Genomic DNA, 17,430 nt, shown 5'->3' on the forward strand with positions numbered 1-17,430 from the left:
CTGTGAGTAGATACACACGAAACCAAATATACTATCACTGAAGACAGTTAAAGACCAGGAACACAAAAATGGAAACCACCCCCCATACCTTACAATATATTCATATCCTCGTTGATAAGAGCCTCTTTCAAAGCTTGCAGCTGAAAGAGGTACAATTTGTTCTGCTCTCACTAGTTTCAGTGTGTCATAAAAAGCTGTGGTATCTCTTTTCTTGGCTGATAATAGTAACTGTCCCAGTCTGACACTCCATGTTGTAGATTTCCCATCTGAAAAATAAATGTAGAGTCAAGGAGTGCCATAGGGCCCCAAAATTAGCTATTATCATTTGGTAAAATGGTCAGCAGAAATACTGGAGCAAATGGTTTCACTCTACTTTGGACAACTAAACTAGGAAATTATAAAACAAGCTAAAAGATTAATTATAGATGTTACTTAGCTACTTAAGTCTGAATATTTATAGCATATTAAAACTTCATACATTTAAAAAAAATGCATATATTTTAGGAAGTAATTTTACCTGCTGCCAAATAGTTTTCCACCAAATCCCACTGTGACAATTTCCAGGCTGCTTCCACTCTATATGTGTTTAATTCATCTGTCCATTCAGATCTATTAAGAGACACCAGTTATCAACGAAACCTTATTTATTTAGGTGGCATTTAGAGTTTTTTTTTTATTGTTTTAGATGTTCTATTTATTTATTCCTCTATTTGTACTATATTGTATTTTGTACTTAGATATGAAATAATTATCTTTATCCAAAATAACCCAATTTTTAATCTTTCCATTCCCCTAAAACATTTTTTCAATAATGACTTCTAAAAGGTTCATTTATAAATGTCATTCAAAAAATGCCATTCCTTAATAAATTGTGCCATATAACAGAATCAATACCTGCATAATTACAAAGTGCAGTTGTAAGATTAGCTGCATGTTTAACTTAAAGGCGGGAGAAAAAAGAGCCAACTGAACAAATACACATTCAGAGGTAAGCAATTCTAAGAACTTGGAATTTTTGAAATTAAATTTAAGGCAAAAATATAGGAACTGATGAGTAGATCAGGGGCAGTTGGGGGTGCACATGGGGTACATATTTATAAATAAAATCTTTAAAAAAGTAATAAATGAGTAAATTTTTTACTTAAAAAATCTAATAATAGCAGCATAAATATACTGAATACCTTACTGAATACCTTACAATATCTAAATACAATTTCACCAAAAATAATCTAAAACAGGTTAAAAGAAATACACTGGAAATGCAGTTTCCTGAAGTCCAGTACTGAATAACTTTACAAGCTTATCACCAGATGTCAAAATATCAAAATTAAGATAAAAATCTGAGGAGAATTATCACGATTTGCTATCTAGAGGGGATGTGCCATACAGCCAAGAAGTACAAAATGCCATACTATGCCAAGAAGTACAAAAGGCAATAAGGATAAGGCTGTGAGAACTTATCCATAAAAATAGGTGCATTAAACATAGTAATACAATGATTTTAGAGTAGTATTTGTTTAAATGCAAATATTCTCCCCAAAGAAAACACATCCCCTTAATGACCATTTGATCCAATATGATAGAGCAATCTTGGCTGAATATGGAAACTGGACTTTTCACAGTTCAAAGATCAGGAGGCTCTATGTATCCCACATCCAAAGAAGCCAAGAAGAGTCTAACTGTCCAGTGTGCATAATAAGGAAACTTGACACCTAGGCATGAGCCTTGACAAATCTTCCCAAATTACTTTATTTATAAGGTCTCGTTGAGAGGTTAGTTGATAACCTAGAGAACTATCTAAAACATATGACCATTCTATCTCTGGTTCTGCAAAGCTACCTCCCTCATTTAATAAATTCCATTAATGTGAAGCCATCTGATCAACAGTGAGCTTCTCTGCTCTCAAACATTATAGAATTGTGCTCTTTACAAATCATAGTTTGGAATTTACAGAAACTCTATTAGAAGAACTCTTTTTGAGAGCCCTAACTAAAAACGGTGGCCAGTGTACTCTTTGGTTAGCTGAGATACAATGCCTTTTGATCAGATCTCACTGCCCAGAATAGTCAATTGGCATCTGGTAAATTTCTCAAGAAATAAGTCTTTTAGCTCTCAGAATACAGCAGCTTTAAAAGCAAAATCAACCTCCAAGGTTACTCCTCAGACCAGAAGAACTGCAGCCTTAATCTTCGTACTACTTTTTTGCATCATTTGATTTGCATCATTTTTTTTTTTTTTTTAGGAAAAAGGCAGCTTTCATTTTTATCAATCCTTTAGGAAAAAATCAACTCACACAGTCTTGAGTGATGGTCTATAAATCAGTCACAAAGTTTCCCTCTCCCCAACACAGAAAATAACTGGTGTTGATAATGTAGACAGAACTTAGATAATTTTTGGATGTGTTCACATGAGCCTTACCAATAGTAGATGAGCTCTGGAAGTTTCTGTCTTAAAGCAACTATAATTCAAGGATGACTCTTGGGACAGAAGATAAGCTATTAAGTGCTAATTCGACTTATGGCAAAGTAGAAAAAAATATTCTTTTTTGCATATCTCTAATATCATGAAAACAAAAAAGATTTCATTTCTTTAGTAAATGGTTATGTCAACCCAATTCATCAATTAAAATTTTCCCAGATACAGTAACAAAAGAAAATTATTCTTTAAAGAATATATTACCTGTTAGCATGCACTCCATTCACCTGAGTGATTACAGTAGACAACTGACCAAGACCTAACATGGACTTCACTACACCATGATAATGAATGATCTAGAAATTTAAAAATATTTAAAATAGCAATTATCATTTCAAATATACCTTGGGAAACAAGACAGCTTTTTATTCATAAAAAAGTACTATTTGGGGGTGCCCGGGTGGCTCAGTCAGTTAAGTAGCTACCTTTGGTTCAGGTCATGATCTCAGGGTCCTAGGATTGAGCCCTGCATCGAGCTCCCTGGTCAGCAGGGAGTTTGCTTGTCCCTCTCCCTCTGTCTCATGACTTTATTTAGTCTCATGACTAAATAAATAAAATCTTTTTTTTAAAAAATTGATGTATTATACTTTTGGGGGGTATGCATTATACTTTTAATTGCAAATTAAAATTATATAAATTTGAGTAACTGAATACACAGCTTAATATAAATATACTCAACAAACCTCATTCATTTGTGGATTCCTTTTTTTAAAGATTTTATTTACTTATTCTTGAAAGACATAGAGAGGCAAGAGACACAGGCAGAGGGAGAAGCAGGCTCCCCTGGGGAGCCTGATGCGGGACTCCATCCCAGGACCCCGGAATCTCCACTTGAGCCAAAGGCAGCCGCCTAACCATCGAGACACCCAGGCACCCCCATTTGGGGGGTTTCTAAGATCACAGAAATTTGGTATTGGAAGGGATTTTTGAGATCATCTAGACATCTCTAATTTTATCAATCAAGAAACTCAAACTCAGAGATGATGAAATATTTTCTAGACACACTGTGACACTACTAGGGACACTACTGAAACTAAGATTTCCAGAGTTCCTACTTCAGAGTCTTTTCATTTTGTTGTCTCTCATTTAATATCTTACCTGGTCTGGTTCTAGCTGAATAGCCCTGTCATAACAAGCAGTAGCATCCCTCAGTAAGCCAATACTTTCATGTTCAAGGATCTGTTCTTTCAAAGATGGTTCTGCCTTTCGAATTGCACTTACTCCAGCCACTCCATCCGGTTCATGCATAGCAGCATACAATTTCTTTGTTCAAACATAACAAAACAATCAAATAAAAGAAAAAAACACAATAGAAATAAAACTATACAACCACCAGTTTATGTGGAAAGACCATATGAGAATTCTTCTCAAAGCAATAGTATTTGCTTCAAGGCAGATTTCATAGTAAAATTATAAACTTATTTCCAGGCCTTCTATTATCTTAATACCCTTGTTCCACTTAAATACAAATCTACATTAGTAACTGTTACTTAAGATAAATTCTGCTGAATATAGTTTATAAGTGTCACAAAATTTTTAAATAAGCATTTTAATATGTTGATATTGAGATGTCTCAAATCTGAGTTTGAAGGATATATTTAGGTTGAAGACAAAAATTTGGCAGCAATTAGCACAAAGATGTTCTTTAAAGGTGGGGAAAAGGGCATGATTTAGGAAAATAGAGAAAAGGAAGAAAACAGGGCCTGGGAAGAAGACTGGAGTATTTCTATATCAAAAGAGAAAGAACTAAAAAATGAAACTGAGAAGAGAAACCAAAGTAGTTTATTTATTTATATATTTTAAGATTTATTTATTCATGAGAGACACAGAGAGAGAGAGAGAGGCAGAGATAGAGGCAGAGGGAGAAGCAGGCTCCCCACAGAGAGCCCGATGTGGGACTCAATTCCAGAACTCCAGGATCATGCCATGAGCTGAAGGCAGACACTCAATGGCTGAGCCACCCAGGCGTCCCGATAAACAGTTCTTTTAAAACTGGCTATAATGGGAAACAGAGAGATGGGTAGTATCTGAAGGAGACTATAAGACCAAGGGAATTATGAAAAATTAAGATGGAAGATACCTGAGCATGTCTGTATACTCTGGATGAAGAAGACAAAGTATTGATACTAAAAAAAGCAGGAATATTGAAGGATTAAAATCAAGAACACAGGAGGATTGAATTTTGACAGAAAGCGATCCTTAGGAATAAAGGAAGAAAAGAGAAAAGGATATGGTGCAGAAGTCAGTGTATTTTTAAATTTGGTGGACATCTGGATTCCATTTTCTCAATGATGATGAAGCAAGATTACTAGTTGAGAGTAAGTGAAGAAGAAGCTGAGAAATGAGAAGAAACAGTCATATTGAAGAGCAGAAGATAGGCTTATTAGAGAAACACAGATGGACTGAAGGCAGTGTTAAAGAGTACTGCTGAGGTCTTAGATGATAAATTTAAAGTAAAAGCAGTTAAAAACCCACCATGTGATTTTTCACTAGCAATGTTCAACTGCTTAAATGCAGACACTGGCAAGGCAGATGGGTGAGTTTATCCACGGATGGTGTTTTACGAAGTGAGTATCGCATAAGGGAGAAAGTCAAGGAAACTGAACATCTTTGTAAAGGAATGATTTTAATAATGAACAACAGACTCACAGCTAGCCAGGGAGAAAAATAAAGACAGGGGAAGGCTAATATTCATCCAAAGACTACAAACTTTTGGGGTGCCCGGCTGGCTCAGTAGAAAGATCATGAGACTCTTGATCTCAAGATTGTGAGTTTGAGCCCCATGCTGGGTGACGAAATTACTTATATGAGTAATAAAAACTTAAAAAAAAAAAAAAAAGGACTATAAGCTATGAATTTCTCAGTTTCTCACTACCTTTTGCTTTTGACTTGAAAAAAGTTACCAATTTTGACCTCTTATTTAATCCCTCTGTATTAGCCCTACCTTTCCTTTTTTAACCTTCCCTATACAATTAAAATACTATCACCTAAACCATTATTTCATTAGCGCTGTCATACCTGATTCCTGTTACAACCAGCACATCCTCCTTCCCACTCACCTCAAATTCAGGCCCATATTTCTCATGAGAATAACAATGGCCTGCTTCCCTTGCATCATAGCTTTCAAACCCTCCCTCCATGACTGCTATAGTCATTTAGTTAAAATACCATTCTGACCATGCACTTCCCTGGTTCAAATCCTCTAAGAATTTTGGACAAGTTGTGTCTTTCCTCTGTCCAAATCTTTCTCTTTCCTCTGCCATTCCCAAACTAACACTTTACTCTTTAGCACATACCATATTCTTTCCCAACTCCATATGGATGCCTCTGTTTGAAATATCTTACCTCCTTTTATTACCTACTGTCCATTCTTTAAGAACCAACTTACTCATTGTCTCCATGAAGCCAGTACTGACCCTTTGCTTACTCTCATCTCCCACATTACCCCACACAGGAAAATTTAAGGGTCTTTACTCATGGCACATATATATCACTTTACACCAAATCGGTGTTTATCTCTCCCCACTAATCTGTAAGCTTCTAAAGTGCTAATAACCACCTCGTAGCTAGCAGAACACCTAAAAAACTCAATAAAATGCTCAACAAAATGAATATAAACATAAAAGACTGGCAATATTAAACATCATTAAATTTACTGTATTAATTTCAAACCTGTAAAAATCCAAGATGCTCTTGAATATTTTGTTTCTTTTCTGTAATAAATGATTCAAAGTGCATTACAGCTCGTGTGTATGCTTTGGAGCGAAAGGAAGCTACTGCGAGGGTATCCTGAGGTATAAGGTCTAGAAAACGAGTTACACTCTGATAGTCTTCATAATCCGCCGTAGATGCTAGAATACAAAAAGATAATTGGGTGATTAAAGATGTATAATGTGAAATTTTAAAAGTATCAATTTAAATTCCAATTTATTTATTTTAAATTCAATTTAGTGAACTAAATAAATTAATCTAAATGTATTAGAGAATCACACTAAGAATGTAACTACCAGAGGATTGCTCAGAGGATTCTTGCTCCAATTCCACCATTATTACTTACCTTACTTGGAGATATTTAACTTATTTGAGCTTCTGTTTCCTCATATATAATAGGGAAATGTTAATATTGTCCTTCCTTACAATGTTGTTGTGAGGATTAAATGTAAATCTGTATTATATTGTATCATTTCACTCAAATGTGGAATTTAAGAAACAAAAATGAGCAAACAGGGAATAAAAGAGGGAGGGGCAAACCAAGAAGCAGGCTCATAACTAGAGAGAACAAACTGATGGTTACCAGAGGGGAAGTAGGTGAGAGGATGACTGAAATAGGTGATGGGGATAAACAAGTACACTTGTGATGAGCTCTGAGTGTTGTATGAAGTACTGAATCACTATATAGTACACTTGAAACTAATATTACACTGTGCATTAAGTAACTGAACTTTAAATAAAAACTAAAACAAAAGAATAAATCTGTATTAAATGTTGGAAAGATATAAAGGTGATACAAAAGATACAAAGATGAGTTATTTATTAACAGTAACTATAAAAACACTGCTAGAGTACAATAGCAGGGTAAAAGCAGAATTTATAGAAACAACGTTTTTAAAGTTTAGATTTTAACATTCTATTTTTTTCCTCTGTTGCCATACAAACAATATCAACCGTTTTAATGAAAATTCAAAGTAAAAGTGCTTTTGAAGTAAAATCACAAATACTTCAGAGTATTTTTTTTCAAGAATCTATGAAAAAACATAAATTGGGAACTTCAAAATAAATATAGTCTAGTTTAACAATTCTTATTTAAAACTTATAAATTTTAGTAGCAATTCATAACAGTATATGGAAAATAAGAAATAGAAATGCTTCTTCAAAAAAGTCCCTGATTCCATTAAAATTTGTAGGTCATTCAAATTATGAGAAATGTTAAAAATATTGTATCTTTGAGGGTGCCTGAGTGGTTCAGTTGGTTAAGCAGCTGCCTTTGGATCAGGTCATGATCCCAGGGTCCTAGGATTGAGCCCCACATCAGGCTTTCTGCTCAGTGAGGAGTCTACTTCTCCCTCTTTTTCTGTGCTCTCTCTCCCTCTCTCACTCCTTCCCAAATAAATAAATAAAATCTTTAAAAAAAAAATTGTACCTTTGAACCAATGCAAATGTTATTCTTAAAAGCTAGTATTTCCCTTGCAATGTTAATGTTAGTAGGAATGGTGATAGAGGTTGAAGAGAGACTGTATTTTTTTTTTAATTTTATTTATTTATGATAGGCACACAGTGAGAGGGAGAGAGAGAGAGAGAGGCAGAGACATAGGCAGAGGGAGAAGCAGGCTCCATGCACCGGGAGCCTGACATGGGATTCGATCCCAGGTCTCCAGGATCGCGCCCTGGGCCAAAGGCAGGCGCTAAACCGCTGCGCCACCCAGGGATCCCTGTATTTTTTTTTTTATGTATTTTGATTTATACAACCATTTACACATGCAGAAATAGGAACAAACATTAAATTGTTAAATCAATGGAAAATATATTAACAATTAGCCATAGTGTTCAGAAAAACAATCCCCCAGATATTTGCTTTCAAGTCCAAAAACTTTTAGAAAAGTAAATTATTGTGCTTAATAACAGGAATGTATGTGCTTTCCTCATGTATATGAACAAGAGAGAGAGGCTCACAAACTGAGAACTGCAAAAGTGAAGGTCTCTTTAAGGATTGTTAAACAGTCAATTTTTTCAATTAGCCTCAAAGTCTAGGAGGAAAAATTTCCATTAAAATAGCTGCGATATACAGAAGCAGAATAAATATAAATCTTCTCGCCAAATGCTTCTATCCTGAAGGACATTTTTAACTCTAACGAGATTCCCTTTTCTATCACTTTAATGGTAATTGTACTATCACAGGAAAAAAAAACCTACACATATTTGGTATAGCAGGGTGTAATGTAGTAATGTGTATTAAGCATATTTAGAAAGACTGCTGGATGCCAAACACTACCAGAGACAGGAAAAACAAAAAAGTAAAATTTATGAATGAAATGAATAGAAAGTAGAAAAAAAAACAGGATGAAATGAAATTTAACATCTCTTTTGAAATGTAAAACTTACATGGGATAAAGATTACAAAGAGTATTCTAAGTGAAAAAGGATAAAAAACACTTAACTATATACATGTATACATACATGTATGTGTATATACACATAGTGCACTGAGAGGGCACACAATAAATACACACAATACACTGAAAAGACATGGAGTAAATGGTTTAGCAGCGAGGGATCAGTCACTTATTTCATACTTTATAATATATATATTCATCACTTCATTTAATCCTCAGTCCTCTAAGGGAGATAATAATAATCCCATATTATACAAAGAAAAATTAGGCATTATCTTGCCTAAGGTAGTAGGAGTAGAATTTAAAGAGAGGTTTTCTGACTATAAATTCTCTGCTTTTTCTCAGTGAAAAGGGGGAAAAAAGATATGCAAGAAAACACAGGTCTTTAAAAAGCTAATGCTTAAGTTACAGAATTGGTACAGGAAGTAGCTAACTGGTTAATAATTAAGAGAAGAAAATAAACACAAGTTATGACTCACCTACTGAGTCTATCTTATCTCTGTTTGATTTGCTTTGTGGAAATTTCTCTGCATTCAGTGCCTGAAATTTGTGCCTTGCCCATTGTGTTAGATGGTCAAGCATGGAGAACACAGTCTGTGTACTGAGTTGACACAGATCAGATGCACTGTCTTGGGTACTTATGGTATGCTGATCATCATGCTTTAGAACTGCCATAATTTCTGCATAAACCTAAGAAGAACTCATTTTATGGTTAATAATGTGTCATGTAATATCATTTTGCTAATATCTGCCATATAAGATTAAGCATTCTAAGGCAACTCTAAGTCAGAATAGATGATTTCATAGTGTCTAATAAAATTTTAAATGTACATACCATATAACCCAATAGCTCTATTTTTTGGAGTACATCCTAGATACACATACACAAATGCTTTCACAAATAAGAATCTCCATAATGCTTACCATAGCATTATAAAAACAAAAACCATGGAAATAATAATTATTATGACAATAGTTAAATAATGGTACAACTATAAAATGGAAGGATATTATACAGCACTAATATAAAAGGGTGGTTCAAAAAATATATATTGGTAAATAAAATAACAGGGAAGTTGCAGAACAATACCTACATTGTACCATTAAAAAACAAAAAACAAAAAAAAACAAAAACCCTAAACAGAACCAATGGCATTAAAAAAGGTCCGAAAACATACACATCAAATTCATATCAGTGATGACCTCTGGGAATGTGGGATCAGGAACAGTAGTCATAGGATACACTTTTATTTGTACAATTTGAATATTTACATTAAGAACATAGTGATACGTTATTTATGCTATTAAAAAAATAATCATTTTGGGGGGTGCCTGAGTGGTGGTTAAGAATCAATATCTTGATTTTTGCTCAGGTCATGATCTCAGGATTGTGTGATCAAGCCCTGAGTTGGCTCTGCATTCAGCCCTGTGTCAGGCATCCTCTCCCTCTGCGCTTCCTCCTAACACGTTTCCTCTCTTTCTCTCAAATAAATAAAGCTTTAAAAAATAATCATTTTTTAAAAAGAAGTGTTACATGTATGTGATTAAAAAATTAAACTTAACAAAATATTATAAAACAAAAAGTAAAATATTCTCCTTCCCCTATCCTAATCCATAGTACTACTCAGCAGGAAAAGCCATTATCAGTAATTTTTTATACACTCTATTTCAAAAAGTTCTATGTATATTGGGGCATATATAATATATACTTTCTAATTTTCTACACTAAGCATTGGATAATTCTTTGATGAATAAAGGGTTAAAAAGATTTTTAAGAGTTAGACATGTATATACATAGCCAGCCATACACTGATCTACATTCCCTAACATGTAGCTTTTCTAATACTAATTTATAGTGGACAAATGTTTGGACAAACAGAAACTTAATAATATGGTATCTCTCACCTCTTGCTGATCTTCTTGATTACAACCCAACAAGACATATACTAGAATATGTGGAAGAAGATAGATGGTCACCTTGAAATCATGTTTCATCATAATGCTACAGCAAGTGAAGATTTTACTGGCAAGATCATGCCGAACCTGTAAACCCAAATGGTTTAGGGACAGTAAGTAATTTTATACATTATACTCTACTGATTAATGTCAAAAAAACCACACAGGAGATAATTTATCATTGCAGAATGGGTATTCTTGTATGGAGAGGGGCACATACACTCAGGAAAAAGGATTTCAGATAACCACCTCTCTGGTCACTCTAAATATCTTAAAATGCCTGAACTGCTGTGACCCCTAAAGGCAATGTCAACCACCTCAACATAAAAGGCCTTCCCCCCTTACTTTTTGGATGCATCATGTTTTGTTACAGATCAGCATCCCTAAGTACAGTATATTTTACTTAGCTAACATTAAATTCAGTGTATTAACCTCCAGAGCACATAGATGAGTAAAGTAAACAAAATGTATGCTCTGCGCCAGCACACTAAGTAAAAGACTCACATATTTAATAAGTAATAAACAGTAATTAACTATAGAAAAATGAAAAAAATAGGAAACGAAATTACTTGGGATTAGAGTCAAATTTTATGTTATGAAAAAAAAATTTTATGTTATGATCTAACCTTAGATTTTCCAACATTACTGTTCTCTTAATAAAATTAAAAAAAATTTTTTCCTTCTCAAATATAAACACTTCACTTTAAAAAACAACAATAAAACTAAAGATTCCAGATTTGGAAGTAATTAACTTAATGATATTCTTCTACATTTCACATAATATATTTTCAGGATAATCATAAAAACACAAGAAACTTGGAATGCCTGTGTGACTCAGTTGGCTAAACATCTGATTCTTGATTTTGGCTCAGGTCATGGTCACATGGTTGATGAGATCTAGCCCCCACAGGGCACCTGGCTCTGTGCTTGGCACAGAGCCTGCTTAAGATTCTTTCTCTCCCTCTCTTTCTGCCTGCCCCCTCTAAAAATCCAGAAAAAAAAAAAAAAAAACCATGAGAAACTTTCTCGAAATTATCAAATAAAAATTATTGTCATAATATTTTTAAACACTAACAGAAATATGAATTAAAAACAAAAGTTATAAATTTCAAATATGCCTTAAAGATTTCTTGGAACACACAGAATATTTTTGACTGTCAGGCATGTAAAAATCTCCTACTGGGAAAACATCAGAAATATACCTCTATTTTTTCATGTAGTTTCATTTCATAAAAATCTCTATTTTTATTTTGGGGGAAGTTCAGATAATGTATTCTCTTTTAGAAGAAGCCACAAAGCAATAGTATTATCTTTTTATTTTATAAAAAATCTTTTTATTATGTAAAAAAAACTTGAAAAAGCATGGTCATTTTTTAAAATAGTATCATTTCACAATGAAAATGTAACAGACATTTTGCAAAGACCATAGTAACTTGCTTGATAAAACAATTACCCTCTCACTCAGAAACTAGAAACAGTAGGAAAGTTATTAGCAAATACTTTCTACAAAATTTTCTGTCACTATCAGCACAAATATTTCAATACCTGCTATTTATGTTATACATTCAGATAGATGTTCTGGTTTCCTTTAGAATTTCTGTTCATTTAACTAATTCTGAACAGAGTTCTCTTACCTTTGTTATAAGATAACCTGCCCAAGATGCTGACCATTCTGCAAAGTTATTACCTAATTTACTTAAGTAAATTGGCTTCTTTACTTCAGACCAATCTGTTGACTTCTGAGAGCTCTTATATCTGTAATTTTGAAAATTCATTTATTAAGAAATATATTTAAAAAACATTAAAAAAAGAAATACATAAATATATATCCATCTTTTAAGACCTTTAGAATAAAACATATAAAAAATTTATCAACTCCTTCAGTGACTACCCTACTACTGCCTTGCCTTTACTGAAATATGGTTAAAGGCACTACCTTTCCTATATCCTTGTGGGGTGGAAAGTCATTCTTGCATACCCCAAGTATTTTAAAGGATTTGAGTCTGCCTCCTCCTCTTCCTTAGTGCTCTTTTCTAATCCTTCCAACTCCATCTGTGTAAGAAAGACTTATTCCTTTGAGGTTCAAGCCACTCAGGCATACCATTCTCTATTTCTTATTATGGGCACCTATTAAACTCACTGGTAACTTTAATACATCTCTGTGTTTTCTTTATTCCCTATTTCTTACCATCATGAGTAACTTCAATGGACTCAAATCTTCTCAACAACTTTTTTTTTTTTTTCCTCAACAACTTTCTCTTTTACTTCTATCAGGACTCCCTTGCCACTACAAAAAAACTTCACTTCCAAAATGAACTACTTAAATATCTTACTCTATAGTCTTAGCTTCCTAAATTTCTAGTTCTTTCATCCAGTTATGCTAACACATTAGCTCTCTACCACTGAGATCTGTCCCTTAACCCTGTTAAACTCTCCTGATCTGTAATACCTTCCTTTCATTACCTCTTTCCTTAACCAGCATCAGTGATCTTCATGCCCTTCATTTCAAGAACTCTTAATATTCTCTACCTACTCCATTGACCAATTCAGCTCTATCCATTTGTATTTACACATAAAAGATTTTAAATTTAAAAGGCTTTTTTCTTTTTTTAAAAAAGATTTTATTTATTTATTCATGAGAGATACAGAGAGAGAGAGGCAGAGACACAGGCAGAAGGAGAAGCAGGCTCCATGCAGGGAGACCAACGTGGGATTTGATCCTGAGACTCCAGGATTACACCCTGGGCTGAAGGCGGTGCTAAACCGCTGCACCACCAGGGCTGCCCGATTTAAAAGGTTTTTAAATATAAAGAGGTATCTAGCAAATATGTATGCATACTTAAGGGCTTATATAAAGAACCTGCTACAAGGCTAGACACTGTACCAAGGCTCAAAGAAGTAATGTATCCATCATCACATATCTAATAAGCATGAAATCTAGGGTACTTTAAGTTATAGTTTCTAACTAAAAATAATTTATAGTTTTTTAGATTTCAATAAGCCTTAACAAAATTATTAAAATTGAACAAGAGGTTAGAAAACACTTTAAAAAAAAAGAGGAAGAAAATATCTTCATGAGGAGAAGTCAGAGGGTTGAAAATCTCTAATCTCTAAATGAGGTTGCTAATGGCTTTGAAACTAGCTTTAAACTCTTAAATTTCTATATTAATTATACCTATCAAAAGCTTAAACTCATATTCAAAGTGGATTCTTTCAAAGTATTACTGACAACTGAATTAAAAAAAATCAATCCTTTTAGCTTCAATAAATTCATATAAATACTTAAAATTATACAATGTAATCAATGAGCAGACTGTACTTTTCTCATTTTGACAAGATTATAGGCAAAATCACAGTGGAAAATACATATTAGGCATACTGAAAATACGTGTAATACTAAAAAATTATATAAAAAATAACATTAATTTTATGGGGTGCCTGGGTGGCTCAGTTGGTTAAGTGTCTGACTCTCGGTTTTGGCTCTGGTCATGGACTCATGGGTTGTAGGACTGGGACCCAGGTCGGGCTCCATGCTGAGTGGGGAACTAGCTTGAAGATTCTCTCTCCCTCTGCCCCTTTACCCCACTTCTGTGCACATGCTCTCTAATATAAATAGATCTTTAAAAAAATAACATTAATTTTATAAAGTTAAAAACAATTTTATAAAAATGGTTTTTAATAAGTTTACAGACCTAGTATTTAGATGAGGTTCCAGGATTTCCCGAACATGCTCAGGAAATCTCCTCCACAATTGGTGACCTGGACCATCGGTCTGCATCTCTCTGCAGTCATAAATAGAAAGTAACTCCTACAAATACATATTTCACATTTGTAAATCTATAGTGAAGCAAATAAATCTTTATGCTTAACAGCATAATAGTATAACTATACATAATAGTTACAAAAATAATGTTAAAACAGAATTATAAAATTTTGGAGCTGCAAACCTGCTTAAGACATCTATTTCAATGCTTAAAATCATTTAGGTTACTTACTTAATTAAGGTCACAAAGCTGTGGCAGTACTTGAAGCAGTTTGTGTTCTACACATATAATATGTACTGGAATATAAGTTTAAGAGCTATTTGGAGGAAAAAGTGGAATTACCTGTATTTGTACAGTATAATTCTTTAAATTTGATCTTTTCTAGATTTTAATGAACACAACTACAAATCCAACAGTTTTAAAAATTCAAGATATCTCAAATTCTAGGTATAAAATACTGAGCTTAAATTTGTGAAAAGAATGGGGACCTGGCTAGCTCAGTGGGTAGAACATAGCAACTCTTGATCTCAGAGTTGTGAGTTTGAGCCCCACATTAGGAGTAGAGTTTACTTAAAAAAAAAATTGTCAAAAGAAAATGCAAATGTTAAAGACCATTTTACTACGCAAGCCTCGAAATAAAATGGATATATTTTACTTTACTGAAATAAAACAACTGAGATTTTATAAATGAAGAAAAAAATCTTTGTTATTAATATCAATAAAACAAGACAAATATGTTAGGATATTCTATCTTCTACCACCTATTACTTTCCAATTCCATGAAAAACGACCATATGCAATAGATGTACTCCTAATATTTATAAATATAAGCACTGTCTAGGAAAATATGTATTTTATACTTATTTTTAGTATTTTTTTAGTAAAAGTAAGGAAATATATGAAAAGTTCAAAACAAAAAAGTTCAAATACAAATATTCAGAACTCATTTTCATTTAAACTTAAAATATTAATAAAATTTTGAAGTCAGCTTTTTTTTGCTGTTTGGCAAATTCACTCTAGCTAACAAAAACCCTCTTAATCAAGTAAATCAACAATTCTCTATTTTTTGGGGGTACTATTTATACTCTTAAAAAGACTAATACACTTACAAGTGTAGACCTTCCTTCATATTTCATTTTAAAAAACAGAAGCAATCCAAAGAGACTTCCATAATTCCCATGCACATATCTACTTAATCTGGCATTATCAGTTATAAGTGTCCATAGCTTTCTCTTGTCTTACTAAAGATGAATTGCTTCTGTTTTTAATTAGGGCTACCTCTCTACTTGCACACTATATTCCACATCTTTTTGCTTATTGAAAGTATTACAACAATTCTTTCCTACATTATCACATTCTCCCCTCTGCTGAATTGTTCTCAAGCAAAATATAAGCATACTGTTATTTCTCCAACCTCACTCCTCATTCCTTCCCAGCTACTATTTTATTCTTCCACTCTTTTTTTTTTTCCCTCATTAAACTTTTGTTTTAATGGGTCTCAAAATTGTGGGACAGATTTTTGTTCAAGTTGTTTCCATTAAAAAGTGCTGATTTTAAAAATTAATAACTTAAAACTGCCACACACGCACAAAAAAAAAAAAAATGGTCCACAAAACATTCTCCTTTCCTTCTGAAGGTTTTACTTATCATTAACCAATCTTTTACTATTAAACTTAAATGGCCAATTGACACAAACAGTTCTGAGACCGTTCTTCCACCACTGATTAAGACTGGGGTGGCAGGTATTGGGGATAATATTCATTTAGCCTTCTGAGCTTTCTGGGTAGACTTGTGACTTTGCCAGCTCCAGCTGCCTTCTTGTCCACTGCTTTGATGACACCCACATCAACCGTCTGTCTCATGTCACGAACAGCAAAACGGCCCAGGGGAGAGTAGTCAGAGAAGCTCTCAACACACATAGGTTTGCCAGGAACCATATCAACAATGGCAGCATCCCTAGATTTCGAGAACTTGGGACCATCTTCCAGCTTTTTTCCAGAACAACGATCTATCTTCTCCTTCAGCTCAGCAAACTTGCAAGCAATGTGAGCTGTGTGACAATTAAGCACAAGTGCATATCCAGCACTGATTTGGCCTGGATGGTTCAGACTAATCACATGAACCATGAAGCTAACTGCTTTCATTGGTGGGTCTTTTTTTATTTAGATTTTATTTATTTATTCATGACAGACACAGAGAGAGGCAGAGACAGAGACAGAGGGAGAAGCAGGCTCCACGCAGGGAGCCCAACACGGGACTCGATCCCGCGTCCCCAGGATCACATCCTGGGCTGCAGGTGGCACTAAACTGCTGGGCCATCGGGCTGCCCGATTGGTGGGTCATTTTTGCTGTCACCAGTGACACTGCCACGGCAAACATCTTTGACAGATACATTCCTGACATTGAAGCCCACACTGTCCCCAGGAAGAGCCTCACTCAAAGCTTCATGGTGCATTTCAACAGACTTAACTTCAGTTGTAACATTGACTGGAGCAAAGGTGACCACCATGCCAGGCTTAAGAACATCAGTCTCCACTCGACTCACTGGGACAGTACCAATACCACCAATTTTGTAGACGTCCTGGAGAGGCAGACACAAGGGCTTATCAGTTGGATGAGTTGGTGGCAGAATGCAATCCAGAGCTTTAAGCAGTGTGGTTCCACTGGCATTCCCATCTTTACGGGTGACTTTCCATCCCTTGAACCAAGGCATATTAGCACTTGGCTCCAGCATGTTGTCACCAATCCAACCAGAAATTGGCACAAATGCTACTGTGTCAGGGTTGTAGCCAAGTTTCTTACTGTAGGTGCTGACTCCCTTAATGATTTCCTCATATCTCTTCTGGCTGTAGGGTGGTTCAGTGGAATCCATTTTGTTAACACCGACAATTAGTTGTTTTACACCCACTGTGTAAGCCAGTGGGGCATGCTCACAGGTCTGCCCATTCTTGGAGACACCTGCTTCAAATTCACCAACACCAGCAGCAACAATCAGGACAGCACAGTCAGCCTGAGATGTGCCTGTAATCATGTTTTGATAAAATCTCTGTGTCTTGGGGCATCAATGATGGTCACATAATACTTACTGGTCTCGAATTCCCATAGGGAGATATCAATGGTGATAC

General features: G+C 34.4%; 1 protein-coding gene across 3 annotated transcripts in view; it reads right to left on the reverse strand.

Annotated features, from left to right (window-relative positions):
- ATR (ATR serine/threonine kinase) overlaps positions 1 to 17,430 on the reverse strand; it is a 90,972-nt gene that overhangs the window by 28,247 nt on the left and 45,295 nt on the right. For all 3 annotated transcript variants that reach the window (XR_005377105.1, XM_038571106.1, XM_038571107.1), the window contains 9 exons: positions 14,234 to 14,349; positions 12,176 to 12,296; positions 10,491 to 10,628; positions 9,065 to 9,275; positions 6,148 to 6,326; positions 3,574 to 3,738; positions 2,680 to 2,771; positions 518 to 609; positions 89 to 266 (listed from right to left, as the gene is read on the reverse strand). Coding sequence is in view for 2 of the 3 variants with exons in the window: in XM_038571106.1 (XP_038427034.1) it covers positions 89 to 266; positions 518 to 609; positions 2,680 to 2,771; positions 3,574 to 3,738; positions 6,148 to 6,326; positions 9,065 to 9,275; positions 10,491 to 10,628; positions 12,176 to 12,296; positions 14,234 to 14,349 (1,292 nt within the window). In the remaining variant the exon portion in view is untranslated. The remainder of the gene's footprint in view (positions 1 to 88; positions 267 to 517; positions 610 to 2,679; positions 2,772 to 3,573; positions 3,739 to 6,147; positions 6,327 to 9,064; positions 9,276 to 10,490; positions 10,629 to 12,175; positions 12,297 to 14,233; positions 14,350 to 17,430) is intronic.

Source organism: Canis lupus, chromosome 23, assembly GCF_011100685.1.
Source record: "Canis lupus familiaris isolate Mischka breed German Shepherd chromosome 23, alternate assembly UU_Cfam_GSD_1.0, whole genome shotgun sequence".
Taxonomy (NCBI): Eukaryota; Metazoa; Chordata; class Mammalia; order Carnivora; family Canidae; genus Canis; species Canis lupus.